Below are 26,315 nucleotides of genomic sequence, written 5' to 3'. Positions count from 1 at the left end.
TGCCCGCTCCTCCATGCCTGCTCCGCTCCTCCATGCCCGCTCCAGCCCCGCTCCGTGATGTCCGCTCCTCCATGCCCGCTCCGATCCTCCATGCCTGCTCCAGCCCCGCTCCGCTCCGTGATGCCAGCTCCTCCATGCCCGCTCAGATCCTCCATGCCTGCTCCAGCCCCGCTCCACTCCGTGATGCCCGCTCCAGCCCACTCCGTTCCGTGATGCCCGCTCTGCTCCGTGATGCCCGCTCCTCCATGCCCGCTCTGATCCTCCATCGCCGCTCCAGTCCCACTCAGCTCCTCCATGCCCGCTCCAGCCCCCGCTCCGCTCCTCCATACCTGCTCGGTGATGCCCACTCCGCTCCTCCATGCCTGCTCCAGTCCCGCTCTGCTCCACTTCAGCCTCCGCTCCTGCATGCCTGATCCAGCGTCTGCGCTCGTATCCAAACATCTGCAATGTGTTCTTCACTGTGTTCTTCACTTAAATGATCCTGTGTTCACTGTTTTAATTGTATTCTTCACTGTTCTTCACTGGCTTTTTTTAATTAAATGCTCGATCTCGAGCAGGGGAAATACTCATCCGAGCAACGAGCCGTTCCGAGTACTCTAATTCTTGAACGAGCATCAAGTATACTCGCTCATCTCTATCAAAGACTCTTTTCAGCTGTGCTTAAACTATTTTTGACCAGGTCGCTTTGGCTTTAGGCATTGGAGGAAAACTTTCCAAACCTTTGGAAAACTGTATTGGTAAACATCTTTGGTAGTAGCCTGCTTCACTTATCTTATGTGATATGTTTTGATCACTTGGATGTTTTACTCTCATTTCAGACATGCAAATGATTTCTCCCTTCAGCAGGAAGACAATTGCCACTTATTATGAAGTACTGAAAAGCTTAAAGGGGTTATCCGGGTTTAAAATTTTTTTTTACCTCCTCCGGCACCGCCGATGTCCCGCGCCGCGGTCCCTTCGATCCGTGCCCCTGTTTGTTTACAGGGGCACGGAATCCGCGCACAGGGAGCTTCCGGTCCGCGATGTGGACAGCTCCTCCTATCCGTCCCTATCTCTCAGCGTTGTAAGCACTGGGAGATGGTGTCGCATGGGAGCATCCGGACGGCCGGAAGCTCCCTGTGCGCCGGTGTAATGAAACCGGCCCACCGAGAAGACCGGCCGCGGCGTGGGACATCGGCAGCACCGGAGGAGGTAAGTACATGTTTATTGTGTTTAAATAGCCCTCCCCAGCCCGGCCAGAAGAAATTTTTTAAACCCGGATAACCCCTTTAAAATGAAGGAGGTTCTAGACACAAAAACATTTTGGCATAAGATTGCCTTAGTAAACATGTAATATATTATGTTCTCAAATATTACATAAATTTCCTAGCTCCATGGTGTCCACAGAGTTTATCCAACCCCATAGTAACTTTGATTGCTATCCAGTGTAAGCTCCACTCCATTTAATGTACACAGTTACTGGAAGTAGTTCAGAGCTGATACAGTAATCCAGCTCTTCTGTACCAGCAGGCACTTTGTGTTACCTCTAATTGTTCATTAGTGCTCCTCATTAAAGCTTCCTCAAACATCTTGGCCCGGTCTCGAAGTGAATGATTCTGGAACGTTAAGGTGTCCACTTGGTCCTGAAATTAATAGTAGAGAGAATCTATAAGTTAGTTATGTACTATTTGCCAAGGTAATTGTATTGTTTAATTTCACAATGTAGGTGTATTATGTGTATGTTTGCATATGGATATTGTACATGTACATGTGTGTATTTGTGCATATGTATGTAATAATATTAATAATAATCTTTATTTATATAGCGCAGTCATATTCTGCAGCGCTTTACAACTGTAAGTATATATGTATGTGTGTTTTTACCGTATTTATGTATAAATATATGTTTGCATTTGTGTGTATGTACACACAATGGGTATTATTTACTAAGGGTCCCGTTGCCGCATTTTCGTCGGGGATCGCGTAAGGGATTGTGTCGCACGTGATCGGTTTGTGTTGCAATCGCGCCAGCTTTCACGCGACACAAATTGGGGGGGGGGGGGGCGGTCCATCAGACGATCCGACGGATTTGGACAACACGCGGGATTTAACATTTACAATTGTGTCGCAAGCCAAGCACTTACATACAAAGGGAAGAAGAAGGTGAACTCCGGCGGACCTGATCGGGGAAGCAAAACATGCAGGATATCGGGCGCACGCTCGTAGTGAATCGTGGCAGACTTCATCCTTGTCTGACATTCTGGACCGGGGATCGCGCAGGGACCGGGTAAGTAAATGTGCCCCACTATGTCTCACATTTACTTAAAACAGTGCAGTGTGTACTAGGTGCAGTGTGCCTGTGTAGTGTGCAGGGGTGCGCCAGATTCAGGATTTCTGGTGCCCGTTCTTCATGAATCTGGCGCCCCCTGCACTGCCCGAAAAAGTGCACCCCATTTTTTGGTGCACCTTTAACATAGGGCGTGCAACACGATTCTGTCACTTTGCATGATAAATCTGGCGCATGGTCCAAATAAGCACCGTAACGCCCCCTTCAGTGCAGAAATTTGTGTTGCATGAAGAATAGCACAGCCGTGACACATATGTGGAGCAGACACTTCTTAAATACATGTGCAAGCGGTTGGCACTAAAAAGAATGGTCAGAAAGTCCGACCAAAAACTGGTGCAAGGACCTTAGTAAATGAGGGCCTGTATCTGAGCTGATACGTTATGTATGGTGGAAAGTGAAGCATTTTTTTATTTTCTTATATGAATATAATCTACTACCTGTAATGAAAGTTTTAATTTTTCAAATCCATCTTCTAGCATTTTCTTCTCCAGCTCATGACCTTCTTTCAATTCTAACACAAAATAAAAACAGAAGATAAGAGCAGTTTCTATAATGACCTGAAAGAAAATATATTATGCAGTTTATAAAATTGTATATAATATTAGGCTGATAAAACTAATCTACTATCATATAAAAGCTTCTGTGACTATGAGAAACCTGCATCTTAAATAGGGCCCCTAAAGCAAAAGAGGGCGAGAATCTGTAAGATGCGGGGACTCTTCATGTGCATGTCTTCTCTTTTAGCATTTCTCATCCAAACCACATAACAGATGCACCTAAAAATAATATTTATTTGAAGACTGCAATACTACTTCTCTCCACAAGAGGGAGACATTGAATTGTCTGCTCTGAAACAAAAGAGTAGAAGAAACAAAGGTAAAATAAGGTTTCTGAAAATGAGGTTTTCTTTACTTCGGCCTCAATATATATTTGTTTTCACACTCATAAAGTTTATTTGTTGTCTTTGTCAACATTTGTTTAGACCATCAGCTGTTGTGTAGCTGGAATTGCATAATTTTAGAAATATTCATCAAAAGCTATGTTTTAAGGGTGTCGTCCTTCTCTGTGAATTCTCTACTGTGGCCTCAATAGCAAGAACATGATAATGCTTGTTCAATGCTATGATAATGCCACGAACCACAGTCCATAGTGCTTAAAGTGTAAAAAAAACTTTTGAGAAAAATGCATAAATGAATATTGCAGATGGTAAGCTATGTAATATACTTTATTTAAGAAATCTTTTCCTGTGTCCTACTCAGGAGTACAACACTCAGCGATCTGCATCAGCCTGCTGATAAAAAGTTACAAGCCCTCTCTATATCATCTAAAGTTAGCGGCTAGTGGGGCACTGTAGCTTAATTACAGACAGTTTTCTGATATGCATAATTAGCTTTTCTGACTCATTTCTGGTATTTGTGACTCTTCTCTCTCAGGCTGCCAGTGAGCCCCGCCCCATTTTTCTGACTGACAGCTCTGTGTCTCTTTAAATCCCTGCTCTGCCTGCTTAGGGACTGTCTGCTAATATTCAACTACAGACATATAAAGCTCTATGTACAGATGGGAAATATTGTGTCAATTTTTTTTACATGGTGCTTTGTGTTCATTACATGTGACCAGTGACATCATCGCAGGTCCTTCAGCCTTTTAACAATTGCAAACTGTACACCATGTATGTGATCACATGAAATCACAGCAGCCACCATGGAGGATGGGAAGGAGCAAAAGTCCATGGAGGCTGCTGTGACTTCTTGTGGTCAGATACATACATGGGTTATAGTTTGCTATTATTAAGAAGCTAAAGGACCTGAGATGATGTCACTCTGTTCACATGACATGAAGGGCCAGAAGAGCAGGACATAGTCTCTTTGATGCCAGGGAATATAAGATAAAAGGAGATTTATGTGGATATAAGCAAAACAATTTTTAGCTAAAAGAAGGGTGTTAGTAACTGAATAGGGCTCTATAGGAACCAGTCACTGGCTGTATATGTGCAAATGTGGTGACAAGTTTTCTTTAAGCAGTTTGTATAAATCAGCTTTCTGTCCTGTATCCACTGACAGATAACAGATAAAGGAACCTGATAAAGTGTCTTAACTCTTTACAGACAGTCCCTGGATAATTTAATCCAATCAGAAAACTGAATAATCAAGAAAAATATTCTTTGGAGAGAGTTAATCTTTAGCCTAATTTCCTCAGTTAAAATACACTGCTCGCTACAGGAGAAAGAAGGAGCACAAAAAGGCACAGAGAAGCTGCCTTACTTAATTAAGTACATTACAGAGATTCCTATTATCACCTGCTCTATTCATTTCTGTATTAAAGAAGGTTTGGTTATGCTCAGACACTTTGTAGCACCAATATATAGCGATGAAGTCTCAGGTGGAGTCAGTGGGTACTGGGGTTGCAGTCAGCAGGTATTGGAGCCCATCCTACTATATCCTACGAATCATCTCCATATTGGTCAACATGCAGCTAACGCTTGCCAAACTGACCCTAAGCACAGAAGATCCATAAGAAAGATGAAAATGAGGCCCCTTCCAGCTGCGGCCTGGCACTACCACACCTCTCACCATCTGTAACACAAGGTTTCTACCCCATTTTCATAACATGACTTAGTTTGCTAATATGTTGATAACATTATTGCATACGTTGAAACCCAGTGATAAAATTGGGACAAAACCCAAATTGGAATGGTCCCCCTTTATCTAGGATTCCTATAAACATGGTGGAAGGGCTTTCTTGTGATATTTGTGACATATAACCAGTGTTAACCGGTTTAGTTTTTTATAAAATACAGAAAATTCCAAAGCGCAGTCTATTTTAGTGTCTGGAGTATGGAAAGAAGGAGATCCTTAGGGACCTCGCAAGTAGAAGGGGTGAACATCCATCACAGGATCTGTCTACAGCACGCTGCTCTTCACATCATATAGCTGCAGCGCCAGGGCCTACTACATGACAGCTCATTTCCATTTATAATAAATTGTCTCCTCTCTAATGTTCCTTCATATAATATCCAAAAAATAAACATTACTGTGAACTCTTTTGTCATGATCTTCGTGGATGGCGGCAATGGAGGCAGAATGGGTGGTCCTTATCTCCCGCAGCGCAGCTTCGTGCATCGCGGCCATGTCTTCAATCTATATGTCAAATACAAGAGAATCACAAAACCTAGTAAGAAGAATTATGGCTTTCAGCGATCAGACACCTAGAGAGGGAATACCATACATACTCGAGTATAAGCCTAGTTTTTCATCACAAAAAATGTGCTGAAAACCCAAACTCGGCTTATACTTGAATAAAAAAATATAGGTTTTACCAGGTTTTTGTGGTAAAATTAGGGGCCTTGGCTTATACATGGGTCAGCTTATACTCGAGTATATACGGTAAGTGGAAAAATCTGATGACCAAAATATAATGTTGTTTTTATTGTACCAGAGCAGATACCTTTTTCATTAAACCCATATTTTTCCCCAAATCTTTGGCTTGATTATGACTTCTTCAAGCTTGACTCTTTCTAAACTTTCTACTTAGACACAAAAAGGGGAAAGTATGAAACAGTCTAAAAACCCCACACAGGTTTTGTTTTGCCAAAGCAACCAATGACAGAGCAGTTTTCATTTTCAGGAAGACTAAAAGATATGAAAGCTGCGCTGTGATTGGATGCTGTTTTCAACAAAGCCGTTTGATAACTATGTCTGTTAAGTGTAAACGCATAATAAATATGGTGGAGGATATACTTAGTGTTTGGGGGCTTAGGCTCAGGTAGATTTCTAAAGCATTTAGTTTGGTATATGCCACACACTGAGGGAGATTTATGAGGATTTGTACGCTAGTTTTTCGGTGTACAAGCCCTGAAATAATCACAATGCCTGAATAGGTGTGAAGGGGGTTGGGGGGAGGCCTGCGAACTTGCTAAAGCCTGCTGTAGATTTCTGAATATCTGTTGTATATTTCTAAATCAGCCCAGAGCCTCCTGATGTATCTGGTGGCGGCAACGGAGGGTTTCATATGATAAATCTCCCTCACAGTGGAAGTGTCTGAAAGCAGAACAATTTTAGTTGCCCATGGAAACCAATCAGAGCTCAGCTTTAATATTATAGACAGCATTGAGAAAATTAAAGCCGATCTCCTATTGGTTGCCATGAGCAATTAGAACTGTTTCATCTTAGACACTTTTGACAAATCTCCCCCTTATGTACCTCTACGTAGTGTGAGGCTTACCCAAGGCACCGGATTATGATCCAAAACATTTTTTGTGTGAATCTCACAAAAACTATCTGTGACCAAATCGTATTTGCTACTTCCAGTAGTTTTATGCTGCAATGCAATATATCCCCATGTAATAATAATATACTGTAATACCCAACCTGACAACTCCAGAAAACTGACTCTCTTTCCAGTACATTAACCAATTTTTCATATCTCATATTCCTACAAAGTCAAAGGTTTTTTTTTTTTTTGGGGGGGGGGGGTCCCATTATTGATGGTTTTCACTTAATAGGGGCTATTAACATTAGCAAGGCGGTGGTCCAATTCTTGGTGACCTACCTCCAACGAGGTAAATGAAGGAGCCATGGCACTTTCAAAATTTCTGCAGCCTGTCCATTTGTTTCTAGACACCAGCAATGGCTAATACTACTACTATTAATGGCTAATAATACTAATACTACTGATGGGGACTGTGGCCCCTTTATACCACTATTTGACCAAGGTGCTAGCATTGGACCTCCATAGATCTGATCTGATTAGCACATTCAAAGGAAAGACCATCAATATCAGGAACCCAGGAAACTCAAAGTTTTTCCCCGGACACAGTGGCAGCTCATCTGATATAGTTCATTAGTAGAAATAAGAGAAGTGTTTCGCCAAATTTAAGTGTTGCTGTGTTGAGTGTTGTTGTTTCACTATATGCCGTCCATTGGCCAATTGATCTGAGACCCCTATTGTATTCTATGGACCCTTAAATAAGGCAAAATGACTCTTTTTCTGTAGTCACTAGAGGAGATGATAACTCCTCAGTAGTGTATGTCATAGTTGTACGGACTTCACCATTGTAATATCCTAAGAAGACACCTAACCTAATTCTGTATACATCTGTAGAAGATACTGAGGAATCACCACTGTCTTATTACTGAGATCCTATTGCACATATCTGCTCATTTTCTAGATGTCAGATATTTTTCACTCATGGAGTGACGGCTCTTCTCCATATATATAACCTTGCAATACATGATCTGCCGGCAGCTATGTGCAATCTGTAGTTAGACATCTCTACAAATGATGGATGAAGGGGCTACGATTAAAAACTGGCTCGGAGATCCCCTGGGAGGAGGTGGCACCTGTGGCAGAAGCATCCATCTTCCTACAAATTAGTGATATTACAGACAGATCCTAGGACATAATTACCAATTACACAGGCAATGGGGCTAATGCTGCAACTCAGACAAAGACGTACTATTGTGTAGCACTTGCTGGAAGTTATTTTCCCACAAAAGCTGATAATGTTATGTGCGCACAACTACGGTTTTGGGGATTCCCTAAACTACCGCAGATCAGCAGATTTTCTATAAGTCCAACACCAGGGCTAGTTTGGCGTGAATCGAGTTAGCCTGGCAAGGGCTATACCACCAGTTTGGTTGACAAAGCTGTCACCCAAAGATCCCAATGTCATCCTGCAACATTACAACTAGTGAAAATTGTTACAAAATATCAGGTCTCAATGCAAAATCCACCATTTACTTCCATTGGTATGAGCTACAAAGTCATCTTTGGACATGATGCTGCTGTCCTAGCCACATTTGCCACCTAGCTCTAGACTAACTTAAATGGGTATTCCCACAAAGACAAAATTCTTAAAGAGCACATGCCACCCTGAAAATGACCCCCACCAAATGTGCCCCCCCCCCCCATAATCTCCTCCCCAGCCAGTTTTAAAAAAAATGGATATGTGGTAAGTTGATTTAAACCGATCCGACCTCTTACCAAATAAGAGGTCGGATTCTCGTACCTTGTGTCCTGGCACTCGGCCTTCTCCTACAGGTCCCTGCTGACAGGGGCGTACTGGGGGGGTGTCAGCTGGCCCCCTTATGAATAAGGCCGACTGCCAGGACACAAGATACGAGAATCTGACCTCTAATATAATAAGAGGTCGGATCGGTTTAAATCAACTTACCACACATAACTTTTTTTAAAAACTGGCTGGGGAGAGGATTATGGGGGGGCACATTTGGTGGGGATCATTTTCGGGGTGACAGGTCCTCTTTAAATATACTCAGAATGGCAAAACAACACATTCTGTAAAGACTTATCTATGGTCAGGCAGGACTGTTGGGAGATGTAGCACTGATTTATTATGGAGGGACTGGATATATATTTATTACTGGGGAAGATATGTATATTTACTTTAATGAAAGAATTGAAGCACAGCATATATTTATATTGCATCACTGGTACCATAATCATGCAGCTCCTAACCAAACCATCCTATATTGTTTAGTATCAAAACATTACAGGTAAATCTTAGTAGTGCTCCCTATTAGTCTATATGTAAATTATGATAGTGACATGTGACTGCTCCACTAGAGCCTGCCCACAGAGCTGAATCTTACACTGAGGAGTTGTTGCAGTGATAGAAGCAAAGGAATCAATAAACTGTGTAAAATTGCAATTAAATGGTTAAAAGTTAATGATATTATTACTATTATTTTTCTCCTGTTAGGATCACCTATGATATGAGGACTCTCTCTCGTGGGCCAACCCCTTTAAAGAATATCTACCATTTGATTTCATGCATTATGAAGCAAACATGCCTTAGCTGTAGCTACACTGATGCAGGAACTTGTTTAATCCCTGTGCTGAGTGGTTTTGCTGAAAAAACTACTATAAAATTATGATAATGAGGCTCTGTTGCTTCTGTGCTGGGGCTCTGCGCTTCTCCTCTCACATTAAGAGAATGATGTAATCACTGTGATGTGATGTGCTCAAGAGAATGATGTAATCACTGTGATGTGCCTGACAGGCAGAAGTAATCAATCGCTGCACCATCCTCCTGCTGCTGTTTATGAGTCATCCAGTTGAGGTTGATTAGTCCTGTCTGGACAGTTCAGGAAGCTCTGCGTAATGTATTAGCCAGTATGCAATCCAGCTTTCCCAAGGTCCTGAATGTTATATTTGTTTTTTCAGCAAAAGCAGTCAACTCAGGGATTAAACAAGATAAGTTTCTGCATCAGTGTAGCTACAGCATTCTCAAGGTATGTTTGCTTCATAATTCATGAAATCAAATGATAGATTTCCTTTAATCATTTCATTATTGATCCGTAATTTGATTAGCTACAAATCAATTAACTTGAAGGATTGTAAAATCTACAAATTCAACAGAAGCTCAACTGCACCAATTACAGATATATATTGCAACTCTTGTCCTAATAACACATTTATAACAAATTTTCTTTCTACCAGCTTTTGGTCTCCACCAATCATGTAATAATGTACATAAATGATGGCGGTACTAACCTGGCCCTGGTGCTGAGAGCGGATCTGGAGCAGCTGGGAGCTCTGCTCCTGCCGCAGGTGGTCCAGTTCTTGGTCATACTGCTGCTGTAACCTCTCCTTCAGTGACTGCAGTTCTTCCTGCTGATGTCTTTCCAGCTTCTTGACTTCATTATCAAACTTGATTTCCAATTCCTCCTTCTCTTTTTGTAATTTCTCGCACCTCGCTGTGTTGAAGGCTATAGGATTTATATGATGATGAGAGAGATTAACGAGGAACGTCATCTGATTACAGAGACTGACAGGAATGTCCCATTTATAACAGCATCCTGTGATATTTATGCCATGATATTAATTGGATGGGTTTTCCGACACAGATTTTGGTTCTGATCTCATAGTGGATTCCACACACAATATAGGGAGTAACAATAAAAAAATGAATAAGGAATTTACTAAAACAAACATGTCAAGTAAGAAGACACTGCACTGTTTCTGTACCCCATGCACGGAGACCAGTACTATAGTCAGTGATAATTTGGGAACCAGGTACAGATTTTGCATTGGCTCCATAAGCTTCAAGATAAGGCACCGGCTATGAGCCATGATCAGCGGAGGATCTGGAAGGCGAACTGTTATCCATCGATGTCCTATCTTAGGGGGGTTACAAGAATGAGGGCCCACAAGTGCTCCATGTGAATGATGGCTGCCAATTCCGAACCCATCAAAGGGATTATTTTAGGTGTCATTTCTCAGAGAATGCATAAAATATAAAACTAAATATAAAATGTGTATACGGTGTGAAATCCAGAAACCAATATTGACTGCATTTGTATTATTGAGATATTCCAATAAAATATAGTCTACCGTGTAGGAAGAGATTCATGCTCTGTATAATAGGCTATAAATCCTGACTAGAGATGAGCGAACACTAAAATGCTCGGGTACTCGTTATTCGAGACGAACTTTTCCCGATGCTCGAGTGCTCGTCTCGAATAACGAACCCCATTGAAGTCAATGGGAGACTCGAGCATTTTTCAAGGGGACCAAGGCTCTGCACAGGGAAGCTTGGCCAAACACCTGGGAACCTCAGAAAAGGATGGAAACACCACGGAAATGGACAGGAAACAGCAGGGGCAGCATGCATGGATGCCTCTGAGGCTGCCTAATCGCACCATTATGCCAAAATTATGGGCAACAGCATGGCCATGACAGAGTGACAGAATGAAGCTAGATAGCATCTAAAACATCCAATAATTGACCCTGACACTATAGGGGACGGCATGCAGAGGCAGCGGCAGCAGGCTAGAGAGTGGCATGGCGACATACCCTAATTGGACTCAGGCTTCAAACCAATGGGTGTCAGAGAGGAACCAAAGGAGGTGAGCAAGAAGCGCTCAAATAATATCGGTACATGATAAAAGTTTGCCAGTATATTTTGTGGATTACACAGCAGGGTGGCGACAAAGTTAACATGGAAGCCATGAAAACAACCCAAAATTCTGCCTGACACAGCTCGTTTGATAAGAGGACCATGTATGCTTACAGTTCATGCCAGTCGCTGCACTGGCTGCCAGTCTCCTTTCGAATACAGTTTAAAATAATAATAACCCTCATCCATAAAGCTCTGTATAATGCTGCACCCCCCTACCTCTCCTCTCTTATCTCAGTCTATCGCCCAACCCGTGCTCTTAGATCCGCCAGTGATCTTAGATTAACCTCTACCCTAGTGCGGACCTCCCACTCGCGTCTCCAAGACTTCTCTAGAGCTGCACCAATTCTATGGAATGCTCTGCCCCGGACTATCAGACTAATACCTAACCTCCAAAGTTTCAAACGTGCTCTTAAAACCCATTTCTTTAGGCAAGCCTATAACACTCATTAACTGCATGAAGTTTTAACTCTTCTACTAACCCGTCCTGTGTCGTCCTCCCATCTGTTATCCAGCAACCAACAGGCACCAGACTTCTCTGCAGTCCCATTCACCCTGGACCTGGTATATAAGATGACGGCTGAGTGGTTCAAGCGACAGCAATTCCATTTATTATATTTTTTTCTATTCCCTAAGAAGAATGGCTTGACCATTAAATATTCTTTTACCTCGTGTTACCCCATCATCTTCATAAACCGTAAGCTCTGGCGAGCAGGGACCTCACTCCTGTTGTTCCATACAAATGTTGTGCTCTGTTACATTACATTTGTATTTGTTTCCTATGATTTGTAAAGCGCTACAGAATATGATGACGCTATATAAATAAAGATTATTATTATTATTATTATGGAGGCAGTGAACTAGTAGTAGATTAAAGGTGCTGCAACTATGTTAGTTGGATCTTGGGATGGAGCTGGCGCTCCGCTGCCAGGCGAGCTTTCGCCAATCCAAGCCCCTGTCTCTAGGCTACTCCCCAAACAGCACTTCTAAGAACCTTTTGTATAAGATCAAGTGTAGTAGCGTTCTTATAAGTTTAGGATATGCCGGGTGAGGGGAATGTAAACAGATGCGCAAGAAGCGCTGAAATAATATCCCTAAATGGTAAAAGTTTGCCAGTATATTTTGTGGATAACACAGCAGGGTGGCGACAAAGTTAACAACTTTGATGTGGAATCCATGAAAACAACCCAAATTTCTGCCTGACACACCTCGTTTGATAAAGGGACGATGTATGGAGGCAGCTATATGGACGACTTTTGGAGGTAGCAATGGAGACAACGTGTGGAGGCTGCTATGGAGACAATTTAATTTGGATAGTGCCTGTATGTGGCAGTCCCAAACATTTTTCAAACCAGAGGAGCAGGTAGGTGGCCCTCCAGTAAAATGGAATAGATTGAGTGCCTGTATGTGGCAGTCCCAAAAATGTTTCAAACCAGAGGAGCAGGTAGGTGGCCCTGCAGTAAAATGGAATAGATTGAGTGCCTGTATGTGGCAGTCCCAAAAATTTTTCAAACCAGAGGAGCAGGTAGGTGGCCCTCCAGTAAAATGGAATAGATTGAGTGCCTGTATGTGGCAGTCCCAAACATTTTTCAAACCAGAGGAGAAGGTAGGTGGCCCTCCAGTAAAATGGAATAGATTGAGTGCCTGTATGTGGCAGTCCCAAAAATGTTTCAAACCAGAGGAGCAGGTAGGTGGCCCTCCAGTAAAATGGAATAGATTGAGTGCCTGTATGTGGCAGTCCCAAAAATGTTTCAAACCAGAGGAGCAGGTAGGTGGCCCTGCAGTAAAATGGAATAGATTGAGTGCCTGTATGTGGCAGTCCCAAAAATTTTTCAAACCAGAGGAGCAGGTAGGTGGCCCTCCAGTAAAATGGAATAGATTGAGTGCCTGTATGTGGCAGTCCCAAACATTTTTCAAACCAGAGGAGAAGGTAGGTGGCCCTCCAGTAAAATGGAATAGATTGAGTGCCTGTATGTGGCAGTCCCAAAAATGTTTCAAACCAGAGGAGCAGGTAGGTGGCCCTGCAGTAAAATGGAATAGATTGAGTGCCTGTATGTGGCAGTCCCAAACATTTTTCAAACCAGAGGAGCAGGTAGGTGGCCCTGCAGTAAAATGGAATAGATTGAGTGCCTGTATGTGGCAGTCCCAAAAATTTTTCAAACCAGAGGAGCAGGTAGGTGGCCCTCCAGTAAAATGGAATAGATTGAGTGCCTGTATGTGGCAGTCCCAAACATTTTTCAAACCAGAGGAGAAGGTAGGTGGCCCTCCAGTAAAATGGAATAGATTGAGTGCCTGTATGTGGCAGTCCCAAAAATGTTTCAAACCAGAGGAGCAGGTAGGTGGCCCTCCAGTAAAATGGAATAGATTGAGTGCCTGTATGTGGCAGTCCCAAAAATGTTTCAAACCAGAGGAGCAGGTAGGTGGCCCTGCAGTAAAATGGAATAGATTGAGTGCCTGTATGTGGCAGTCCCAAACATTTTTCAAACCAGAGGAGCAGGTAGGTGGCCCTCCAGTAAAATGGAATAGATTGAGTGCCTGTATGTGGCAGTCCCAAACATTTTTCAAACCAGAGGAGCAGGTAGGTGGCCCTCCAGTAAAATGGAATAGATTGAGTGCCTGTATGTGGCAGTCCCAAAAATTTTTTAAAACAGAGGAGCAGGTAGGTGGCCCTCCATAAAAATGGAATAGATTGAGTGCCTGTATGTGGCACTCACAAAAATTGTTTCAAACAGAGGACCGGGTAGGTGGCCCTCCAGAAAAATTAAATGCATGAAGTACTATAGCAAGAGCCAGTGGGCCCTGTCAAAAAATAGCCATTTTCCTCTGCTTTACTGTACAAAGAGGAGGAGAAGGAGGAAAATGAGGAGGAGGAGGAGTGGATCAATTATTCAGGTTGAGCTTCCTTCACCTGGTGGAGATTGGAAATTCTGAGAAATCCAGCCTTTATTCATTTTAATAAGGGTCAGCCTGTCAGCGCTGTCAGTCGACAGGCGTGTACGCTTATCGGTGATGATGCCACCAGCTGCACTGAAAACCCGCTCGGACAAGACGCTAGCGGCAGGGCAGGCAAGAACCTCCAAGGCGTACAGCGCCAGTTCGTGCCACATGTCCAGCTTTGAAACCCAGTAGTTGTAGGGAGCTGTGTGATCATTTAGGACGATGGTATGGTCAGCTACGTACTCCCTCACCATCTTTCTGTAAAGATCAGCCCTACTCTGCCGAGACTGGGGACAGGTGACAGTGTCTTGCTGGGGTGACATAAAGCTGGCAAAAGCCTTGTAAAGCGTACCCTTGCCAGTGCTGGACAAGCTGCCTGCTCGCCTACTCTCCCTCGCTACTCGTCCCGCAGAACTACGCACTCTGCCGCTAGCGCTGTCAGAAGGGAAATACTGTTTCAGCTTGTGCACCAGGGCCTGCTGGTATTCATGCATTCTCACACTCCTTTCCTCTGCAGGGATGAGAGTGGGAAGATTTTGCTTGTACCGTGGGTCCAGGAGAGTGAACACCCAGTAATCGGTGCTGGAATAAATTCTTTGAACGCGAGGGTCACGAGATAGGCAGCCTAGCATGAAATCTGCCATATGCGCCAGAGTACCAACGCGTAAGAATTCACTCCCCTCACTGGCCTGACTGTCCATTTCCTCCTCCTCCAACTCCTCTTCTTCTGCCCATACACGCTGAACAGTGAAGGACTCAACAATGGTCCCCTCTTGTGTCTCGCCAACATTCTCCTCCTCTTCCTCCTCATCCTCCTCCACCTCCACCTCCTCCGATATGCGCTGAGAAACAGACCTGAGGGTGCTTTGGCTATCAACAAGGGAATATTCTTCCCCTGTCTCTTGTGACGAGCGCAAAGCTTCCGACTTCATGCTGACCAGAGAGTTTTTCAACAGGCCAAGCAGCGGGATGGTGAGGCTGATGATGGCGGCATCGCCACTGACCATCTGTGTTGACTCCTCAAAGTTACTCAGCACCTGACAGATATCAGACATCCACGTCCACTCCTCATTGTAGACTTGAGGAAGCTGACTGACCTGACTACCAGTTCTGGTGGAAGTTGACATCTGGCAGTCTACAATCGCTCTGCGCTGCTGGTAAACTCTGGATAACATGGTCAGTGTTGAATTCCACCTCGTGGGCACGTCGCACAACAGTCGGTGAGCGGGCAGTTGGAGGCGGCGCTGCGCTGCCCTGAGAGTGGCAGCATCTGGGCTGGACTTCCTGAAATGCGCACAGATGCGGCGCACCTTCGTGAGCAAATCAGACAGATTGGGGTATGTCTTGAGGAAACGCTGAACTATCAGATTTAACACATGGGCCAGGCATGGTACATGTGTCAGTCTGCCGAGTTGCAGAGCCGCCACCAGGTTACGGCCGTTGTCACACACAACCATTCCCGGCTTGAGGTTCAGCGGTGCCAGCCACAGATCAGTCTGCGCCGTGATGCCCTGTAATAGCTCTTGGGCGGTGTGCCTTTTGTCGCCTAGGCTCAGCAGTTTGAGCACCGCCTGCTGTCGCTTAGCGACGGCACTGCTGCTGTGCCTAGAGCTACCGACTGATGGCGCCGTGCCCACGGATGGTAGTTCGGAGGAGGAGGTGGAGGAGGGGTGGGAGGAGGAGGAGGCATAGTAGGCCTGAAACACCTGGACCGAGGTAGGCCCCGCAATCCTCGGCGTCGGCAGTATATGAGCAGCCCCAGGGTCAGACTCGGTCCTAGCCTCCACCAAGTTAACCCAATGTGCCGTCAGCGATATATAGTGGCCCTGCCCGGCAGCACTCGTCCACGTGTCCGTGGTCAGGTGGACCTTGTCAGAAACGGCGTTGGTCAGGGCACGGATGATGTTGTCTGACACGTGCTGGTGCAGGGCTGGGACGGCACATCGGGAAAAGTAGTGGCGGCTGGGGACCGAATACCGAGGGGCGGCCGCCGCCATGAGGTTGCGAAAGGCCTCGGTCTCTACTAGCCTATAGGGCAGCATCTCCAGGCTAAGCAATCTGGAGATGTGCACATTAAGGGCTTGGGCGTGCGGGTGGGTTGCACTATATTTGCGTTTCCGCTCCAGCGTCTGGGGTATGGAGAGCTGAACGCTGGTGGATGCTGTGGAGGATCGTGGAGGCGACGATGGGGTTTTTGTGGCAGGGTCCTGGGCAGGGGGCTGACTAGCAGCTGACACAGGGGAAGGAGCAGTGGTGTGCACGGCCGGAGGTGAACGGGCTTGTTGCCACTGAGTGGGGTGTTTAGCATTCATATGCCTGCGCATACTGGTGGTAGTTAAGCTAGTAGTGGTGGAACCCCTGCTGAGCCTGGTTTGGCAAATGTTGCACACCACAGTCCGTCGGTCATCCGGTGTTTCCTTAAAGAAACTCCAGACTTCTGAAGATCTAGCCCTCGCCGCAAGAGCCCTCGCCACGGGAGCTTCACTAGTTGACACATTTGGCGCTGATGCACCAGCTCTGGCCCTGCCTCTCCGTCTGGCCCCACCACTGCCTCTTCCAACCTGTTCTGTTCGAGGACTCTCCTCCGTCTCAGAAGCACTGTGTTCACCCGGCCTCTCAACCCAGCTTGGGTCTGTCACCTCATCATCCTCCGAGCCCTCAGTCTGCTCCCCCCTCGGACTTCCTGCCCTGACAACAACTTCCCCACTGTCTGACAACCGTGTCTCCTCATCGTCGGACACCTCTTTACACACTTCCACTACGTCACAGTCCAGAAAACAGTTCCTCAGAGTATGCCGGTTCAAATGCCAAATTTTCCTGGGAGGGGGCAGACTGGGGGGGGGGAGGCTGAGGTGCAGGAGCTGGAGGAGTGGCGATTTCGGTGACATGGGTGGACTGCGTGGAAGACTGACTGGTGGTGGACAAATTGCTCGAAGCATTGTCAGCAATCCACGACATCACCTGTTCGCACTGTTCTGGCCTCAACAGTGCTCTACCACGAGTCCCAGTAACTTCAGACATGAACCTAGGGAGTGTAGCTCTGCGGCGTTCCCCTGCTCCCTCATCAGCAGGTGGTGTCTCACCCCGCCCAGGACCACGGCCTCTGACCCCTGCAGTAGTTGGACGCCCACGTCCCCGCCCTCGTCCTCTACCCCTAGCCCTCGGGTTAAACATTTTTAAAATGAGAGTTATAACTTTTTTTTTTTTTAAACTTTTTTTGGTTTTTTTTTGTGTTTTTTGTTTTTTTTTGTGTTTTTTTTTTTTTTTTTGTTTTTTTTTGAGTTTTTAAAACCAAACAATGCTATCCTATTGCTATGGCTATTTTCTAGCCAAGTATCAAAGCACACTACTATGCCAGATGAGATGACACTGAGTTAGTGCCTAATTGAAATCCAACCCCTACTAAATTTTCCCACTTCGGTCTTTGCTATGGATATGTGCGTCACTAAGCGCAGAACACAGCGGTCGCAAGTCTCACTACAAATTGCTCAGAATTGGCTAGTACATGCACTGCAGAAAGTACAGCCACCAGCAGATCAACCAGAAATCAAATATATAGAACGCTACTGTAGGCGTAAGTAAGCTCTTTGTATTCTCCTATGGCTATTTTCTAGCCAAGTATCAAAGCACACTACTATGCCAGATGAGATGACACTGAGTTAGTGCCTAATTGAAATCCAACCCCTACTAAATTTTCCCACTTCGGTCTTTGCTATGGATATGTGCGTCAATAAGCGCAGAACACAGCGGTCGCAAGTCTCACTACAAATTGCTCAGAATTGGCTAGTACATGCACTGCAGAAAGTACAGCCACCAGCAGATCAACCAGAAATCAAATATATAGAACGCTACTGTAGGCGTAAGTAAGCTCTTTGTATTCTCCTATGGCTATTTTCTAGCCAAGTATCAAAGCACACTACTATGCCAGATGAGATGACACTGAGTTAGTGCCTAATTGAAATCCAACCCCTACTAAATTTTCCCACTTCGGTCTTTGCTATGGATATGTGTGCCACTAAGAGCTAAACACAACGGTAGCAAGTCCCCCTGCTAATTCCTCACAAAATGGTACTAGATGCAAATTAAAATAAAAAAAGTAGAACGTTATTGTAGCCCTAAGAAGGGCTGTTGGGTTCTTTGAGAATCACTCCTGCCTAACAGTAAGCTAATAGAACAGCCTAACGCTTTCCCTGACCAGCAGCAGCTCTCTCCCTAGCGGCATCCAGACACAGAATGATCCGAGCAGCGCGGGCAGCGGCTAGTCTATCCCAGGGTCACCTGATCTGGCCAGCCAACCACTGCTATCGACGTGTAAGGGTACCACGTCATGCTGGGTGGAGTGCAGAGTCTCCTGGCTTGTGATTGGCTCTGTTTCTGGCCGCCAAAAAGCAAAACGGCGGGAGCTGCCATTTTCTCGAGCGGGCGAAGTATTCGTCCGAGCAACGAGCAGTTTCGAGTACCCTAATGCTCGACCGAGCATCAAGCTCGGACGAGCATGTTCGCTCATCTCTAATCCTGACCTTTCTAGTTTCCTTTACACCCTATGAATATATATAGATTGCATACCCTCAGGTTTATGGTGTAATATCAACTCCACTAAACTAGCACATAAGGTGTGTAACTCATGCACCCACATGTATCCACAGCTGTCTTTTCCCAGACAGACATCATGCCGCATGTATAAACCTGATATTAGGTTAATCTACAAAGAGTGAAAAATGCTGTCACCACATGTCCAAACAATACATGTCTACATAATACTGCCATACTGTGATACATTAATACTCTTTCACACTGCCTAACATAATAAGAACACAGGTGCACGGCTTGTCAGAATCACAGAGCTGTGTGATGAAATGAGTTGTGCACCTGTGTGACATCACATGACCAGTGATCGGTCTATATATACAGGAAGTAAAGAATGAAACTTCCTGTTGATTGAAATCAAGAAGAGATCTAAAAAAATGGGAGGAATTGATACAGAAAGTACATTGGAAACCTTTATGATAAAAACAATATCAATTATTTCCCAAAAGGGGACAACCCTGTTACATCTGTGTCAGAGCCATACACAGGAAATATGCAAAGTTTTCCAGGATGGGACAAGGAAAACCACACCTGTTTTATCTATCTTGCAAGGCAGCTCCCTTGACATCATGCATGGCCTACAAGGGGCCTTATAACATGATGAGGGATTATAACCAAACCAGTATATCTATTCCAGAAGGAACAGACTCCCAACTGTAGACAGCACTGTTTCGACCTGAGTGGGTCTCCTCAGTACCGTGTAGGGAACTGGTTTGGCTGGGTGAGAGGCTTGTGACTAGGGTCAGGAAGTAAGAGTTCTCCTTACAAAGACTGCCAATTAAGGCCACCATGAAGGCGTGTGGAGTCTTATAGCCATCCTTACAAGGTAGCTAAAAGAAGTGTGGTTTTCCTTGCCCCATCCTGGAAAACTTTGCATATTTTCCCAGAATCCCCTAGTGGAGCATCCATGGCTATTAGACTCCACACGTCCTCAGAGCCATACAGTCAGGCTGAGAAGACGCTGAATTCTTTTGGTTTACTTCAGCAGAGTCGGAAGTGTACTCTAGTGACTTGGCTGTTGATTGAATTTACCACAACCGGCTCTCTGTGAGCTTTGCTCTGGTCCAGCAAGAGTTAACATGCTTACACCTCTGCCACTTTTACCTGAAACAGATGTCCTACTCTGATAAATAGCCTGTGTGTATGCTATCCTCTTAGCTGGTTATATTTTCTTGCTATTCTTCTGTACTTCTGCTTTCTGATATTTGGCTCTCATTCCTGACTATCCTTTTGTTTATGCCATTCTGTACCTTACATGCTTTCTCAGTTGTGACCCAGATTGTGTTTTTTATTGTGTTTATTTTTTTGTCTTGTTTCGTGTCTTCACTTTTGCCTAGGGAGGGACTGTCTTCATGGTTGTCCAGTGTCACCTAGGATACATTGAGGTGAGCAGGCAGCGTTGTCGGGCGGCTGAAGTCTTAGGCTATATTCACACTGCCGTTGCCCGCCCGTACCGTACCGTAGCGGGCAACGGCAGTGTACGGGGAGAGGAGGAGGAGGTGAGCGCAGCTCACCCCCGCCCCTCCCCATAGCAACCTATGGCGCACGGCGCCGTATTACGGGAAAAGATAGGACAGGTCCTATCTTTTTCCCGGGTACGGAACGGTACGGTGCCGCACGTGTGCGGCACCGTACCGCTCCCGTAGGGTGCCGTGCGCCCATAGAAGTGTATGGGGGACGTATATCGGCCGTATATACGGCGGCCGTATATACGTCCCCCATACGTTCGTGTGAATATAGCCTTAGAGTGCACTGTCACATCTGTCGTCCCAGAGTCCAGTGTTGTCATTACAAACCCCTTTAAAAACAAGCCCTCCAACAGAGAAGTAATACAAACAATAATGATAAAAAGGTTGTGGAGTAGAGTCAGACTTTCACACAATTATAATAGGCACTAATGCCCTTCATATACAGAATTCTGCACGTCTATATATTTATGATTTATGGCTTTATTTTCATAGAAGAAACCATTTCCAGTCACAGTCGCCAGTCGCCATTCATCTTGTATACAGCAGGGGGTGACATTTACTTTACTCTACAATTGCTGGTTATAGACGTGTAGCAGCCAGACTTTGTTTTTGTCTGCCCATCGACATCAACAAAGAAATATGTGGACGCGAAAACGCGCCATGTCAGGTAATTCTGAAGACCGCAGCGTCAGGTATCAGCAATTTATAGGCTTCGGGGTATATGACTCATCGTATCTTGAGACTGTAACCGTTCCCACGTAAAATCATGCTGTAAGCAGTATTACTGTCATTAATACCACTTCATGGGGTTTAATCTAAAGATATAATTGGTCTTTCTGTACATTCAGTGAAATGTGCACCGGGATGAGAACAGTCAGGAATTCTCCAAAGCCATTAAGGTCTAATCCAATGCAGACCTTGTGTTATACAGACTCTGACTCGTTCCAGCTCCAAAACATTGTGACTGTTTGATTCAAAGCAGAAGTAATGCAAATCACTGAATGTCTATTACTGTCAATATTTTAGTATTCTATTTCTTAGGAATCAGTGCCACCTATGAAACCAACAATACCCTCCTGATATGGGACATATGGGTCATCTAAATTACTTTACTGAAAACGTACACACCGTCAATAACTGCCGGCAGGTTAATAAGGGAGAAGTGATGTCAGAAGATGACTTACTGTTTATATGAAATTTCTTAAAGAGGACCTGCCCCCCCTCAAAAATACCCTCACCAAATATGTCCCCCCTAATCCTCTCCCCAGCCCCTTTATATTTATTCCATTTTTATAAAAATGTATGTTTGCTAAGGTGGTTTTAATCGATTCGGCCTCTTACCAAATAAGAGGTAGGATCCTCGTATTCTGTCCCCTGGCAGTCAGCCTAATTCATGAGGGAGCCGGTCGACACACCCGCTCCAAGCCCATGTCAGTAGGGAGATGCGGCGAACTGACAGCAGCCATGCCGTGGTATTTGGCAGCGATTCTTACAGGTCCCTGACTGACAGGGGCGTGGAGGGGGTCTTTCGGCCGGCCCCCTCATGAATAAGGCCGACTGCTAGGGGACAGAATACGAGGATCCAACCTCTTATTTGGTAAGAGTCCGAATCGATTAAAACCACCTTTGCAAACATAAATTTTAATAAAAATGGAATAAATATAAAGGGGAGAGGATTAGGGGGGACATATTTGGTGGGGGTCTTTTTGGGGGGTGACAGGTCCTCTTTAAAGGGCTTTTCCCATAAAACAAGTTAGGCCTATCCACAGGACCTATCTTGCTGATCGATGGGGGTCTCAGTGATGAGATTTCCACGGATCACTAGAACAAGGGGTCCTGCAGAGCAGCAGGAAGCACATGTCCAGGCTGCCCCATTAATTTCTATATAGCTGACAGAGATTGCCGAGTACTGCGTTTGGCAATCTTCTCCGTGGCCGACTGCTCAACTCGGAGTCTGACTGGGCCCATTGGACCCCTCGTTCTAGTGATCAATGAGGGTCTTATTACAGAGACCTCCACCGATCAGCATGTTTGGCTCTATCCTGTGCAATCTTGGGAGAATGAATTCAGCTAAAAGGAAAATGAAATCATATAACATTCCATCCTTAAAGGAAATTTACCATTGATTGGGAATCTACTTTCAGAAATGTATGAATGTTTTCATACATTTACAAAAATTAAAACGTCCTGTGCAAAATATTTTTTTTTGCCATTTTTGGTGCTAATAACTGCTGTGGGTGGTGTCATTTTTTGTGACTTTTGTAAAATTTTCAATGCTACCATTTTTAGGACTGTACGACCTTTTAATCAGTTTTTATACATTTTTTTAAATTTTTCAAAATGGCAAAAAGTGCCATTTTCGACTTTGGGCGCTATTTTACAGGGTTAATCGCAGTGAAAACCCGCTATTATATTTTGAAAGATCGCCAGCACACCGCTCACAGCACAGCACAGCACACCGCTCACAGCACACCGCTCATAGCACAGCACAGCGCTCACAGCACAGCGCTCACAATACAGCACACCGCTCACAGCACAGCACACCGCTCACAGCACAGCACACCGCTCACCGCACAGCACACCGCTCACAGCACAGCACACCGCTCACAGCACAGCACACCGCTCACAGCACAGCACAACGCTCACCACTCACAGCACAGCACACGCTCACCACTCACCGCACACACTCACCGCTCACAGCACAGCACACGCTCACCACTCACTAATCACAGCACAGCACACCGCTCACAGCACAGCACACCGCTCACAGCACACGCTCACCGCTCACAGCACACGCTCACAGCACAGCACACGCTCACAGCACAGCACAGCACACCGCTCACAGCACAGCACACCACTCACAGCACAGCACACGCTCACAGCACACCGCTCACAGCACAGCACACCACTCACAGCACAGCACACCGCTCACAGCACAGCACACGCTCACAGCACACGCTCACCGCTCCCAGCACAGCACACCGCTCCCAGCACAGCACACCGCTCCCAGCACAGCACACCGCTCACAGCACAGCACACCGCTCAAAGCACAGCACACCGCTCACAGCACACCGCTCACAGCACAGCACACCGCTCACAGCACAGCACACGCTCACAGCACACGCTCACTCACACAGAACACTGCACACTCACACAGCACACACACAACGCTACACTCACAACACTGAACACACTACACTCACACAGAACACTGCACACACTCACCCGCCACTGCGTCGATCACAAACGTAGGCAGCTGTGGGCAGGGAGAGTTGGAGCAGGACGGGGAGCAGCAACTTTGCGGCCCACATGTCTCCCCCGGGGCTGGTGCTCTCACTCCAGCTCTCTCTGTAGCGCGCAGGCTGAGCAGTTCAGCGCGCGCTGCAAATGAGGGATCACAGGGATCCCGCAAATGAGGGATCACAGGGATCCCGCATTTCCCTCATTTGCAGCGCGCGCTGAACCGCTCAGCCTGCGCGCTACAGGGAATAATTGCCAAGCGTAACTTTACTCATGGCAATTATTTTGGGGGGTAATGGCGCCTCATCACGCGTCTATGACGCGTGGTGAGGCGTTAATGCGACCTCTGGCAGCGCCCATGCAGCACAATCTTTTTGGGGCCGCCGGAAGCTTTGCCAGTGACGATGGACGGGATAACACCAGTGTTACCGGTAAGTGTTTGCTGCAATATGCAGCAAAAACTTACTAGCTATGGAGAAGGCTCAGCCCATGAGCCCTCTCCATGCACCCGCACCCGAAGTGTGATGTACTATTACGGTGCGCGTCAGGAAGGGGGTTAACCATTTTATAATCTCTGAGGAAAACCCAAATTTGCTTAAGCTGTCGAATAACTTTTCAAAGATATTTCTAGAATTTCCTTTCTTCATGTAGAATCTCACCAAAATATCTCCTCCAAAGTTATGTCAATATGAACTGAGATGAGTTATATCTGCCTGTTTTGAGTCAAGTTTAGAGGTTGCAAGAGGAGTGTCATTTCAGTACCTAGACACATGCTTTTGTTGACATATTAAAGAATCCAATGTTTCATATCACAGGTTTGTAGTTCTGTTATCATACAAAATCCATCCGATCTGAAAGATCTTTCATATTGCCATCAAAACCATGTTTCTAAATACTATAGAACTGAAGATGGGGGCACCTGAGTTGATACTCCAACAACAGCCTAAACTTGATTCAAAATAGCAGAATATGACTCTTTTCTGCTCATTTTCACATGACTTTGGAGGAGATTTTTAATAGGTAAACAGGAAACATTTCACATTAAAAGAGGGAATTTTAGGAAATATATTTTATATCTTACCTGTGGGGGATAGTAGTTTAATGGGGGAATATCTGGTGACAGAGTCCCTTTAAAAGAACGTCTCATGATATGAATACTATGCAAGATGGCAAACTCTTCCTTCTCAGAGCACCATGCACCTCATATACCCTATTGTATGGATTTAGCTGTTTATGGGTTTTGAGTACATTGTATAAGGAGTCTATAGAGATCACTTACCCACTTCATCTCTTATGGTTGCAAGTTCAAGTGATAATTCTCTTTCTTTCATAAGACCGGCTTCACTCTATGGAGAGAGTACACATACTATGGTTACATACAATGAAAGCACAGGGAATACTGCAATACAGAACACTATTACAAGATATTGGCCCAGATTTACTATTACTATGTGCAGTTTGCCTCACTAATGTTTAGAGTGCACCAGATTAATGAATACATCAATGAAATTACAAAGCTAAAGCAGTGCACAACAAACGGCCAATCAAATGCAAATCTGAAGATACATACAACAATCTTTATTGAAAAATGAGAAGACAAACATTACAAACTCCATATACATCTAAAAACATCTAAAACACAAAGGGGGTCATTTACTAAGGGCCCGATTCGCGTTTTCCCGACGTGTTACCCGAATATTTCCGTTTTGCGCCGATTGTACCTGAATTGCCCCGGGTTTTTGGCGCACGCGATCGGAATTTGGCGCATCGGCGCCGGCATGCGCGCGACGGAAATCGGGGGGCGTGGCCGAACGAAAACCCGACGTATTCGGAAAAACCGCCGCATTTAAAAAAAAAATTGTAAATGTGCCCCAAAATGTACAAACAAAACAGGCCGGGGACCCATGTAAGGGTGACCCGTATACCTCCTCTCTCCAACACTGAATAGTGTCAATAGCCAACCTCCAGATATAGAGGGAGTATGAAATTGGTTATATATAAAATATCTAGACACAAACTCAAGCAGCAACCAAATAATTATACGTGCAAAGTAATATCTCCAATAAGCAAAAAATGCAAAGTGCAAGTGCTTCAATAAAGTGCTATACTGATAAAGGATAGGCTATCCCACAAAGTGTATCGGTACTGCAAGTTGTTCCTGAGTCATGTCAGTAAGAATAGAAAAATAGCTACAGGGGCACTGCCATCATTAATATTGAGCACCCTGCACAAATAACTTGAGTGCACAAGTTTTTTTTGGTGCACTCAGTTTAATGGGTGTGCGCCACAATCATGTCAGACTTGCCGACAGAAATGTAGCGGCAGGCACAAATGCACCCCGGAACGCCCCTTTGGGTGCACAGTATTGTGTCGTGGCACACAATACTGGCAGAAATGCTAAATAATCACATGTGCCAGCAGTTTACTACGCCAGAATACTGCCGCAGAGACAATAATAAAATGTGGGCCAAAACTTTTGGGTGCAAAATGATTTTATTTAAAGGGGTATTCTCATCTGGGTATTGATATTTAATTCAATTAATCTGCCATATACGTACGTTGCTTTAAATGCTAAATATGTTAAAAAATGTATCTGTGTGAAGACAATTTTAATAAATCTAGTCATATTGTCCCTTAGAAACGAGATTGTTGTCCTTGGATACGACCACTACTATTGAAGTCATTTCACAAAGTGTCAGTTTTTGCATATGAACTGTCTGGGAGTTACTGCATGTCCCACAGCCGTCCTGTGGTAATGAACGCGGAATCCAGGTAGACAGGCAGGACTCAATAGCGCATGTCTGGCCACCACAGCAAGTGCGGGAGCGGTTGTGTCCAA

At 45.1% G+C, this 26,315-nt stretch overlaps 1 protein-coding gene across 3 annotated transcripts in view; it reads right to left on the bottom strand.

Annotated features, from left to right (window-relative positions):
- MTUS2 (microtubule associated scaffold protein 2) overlaps positions 1-26,315 on the bottom strand; it is a 366,148-nt gene that overhangs the window by 9,114 nt on the left and 330,719 nt on the right. For all 3 annotated transcript variants that reach the window (XM_072134356.1, XM_072134358.1, XM_072134357.1), the window contains exons 8-12: positions 24,756-24,822; positions 9,839-10,053; positions 5,358-5,463; positions 2,764-2,837; positions 1,524-1,622 (exon numbers count right to left, since the gene is read on the bottom strand). In XM_072134356.1, the coding sequence (XP_071990457.1) occupies positions 1,524-1,622; positions 2,764-2,837; positions 5,358-5,463; positions 9,839-10,053; positions 24,756-24,822 (561 nt within the window). The remainder of the gene's footprint in view (positions 1-1,523; positions 1,623-2,763; positions 2,838-5,357; positions 5,464-9,838; positions 10,054-24,755; positions 24,823-26,315) is intronic.

Source organism: Engystomops pustulosus, chromosome 2 (genome assembly GCF_040894005.1).
Source record: "Engystomops pustulosus chromosome 2, aEngPut4.maternal, whole genome shotgun sequence".
NCBI classification, from domain to species: Eukaryota; Metazoa; Chordata; class Amphibia; order Anura; family Leptodactylidae; genus Engystomops; species Engystomops pustulosus.
This window is presented reverse-complemented; position numbering and strand designations above follow the sequence as displayed.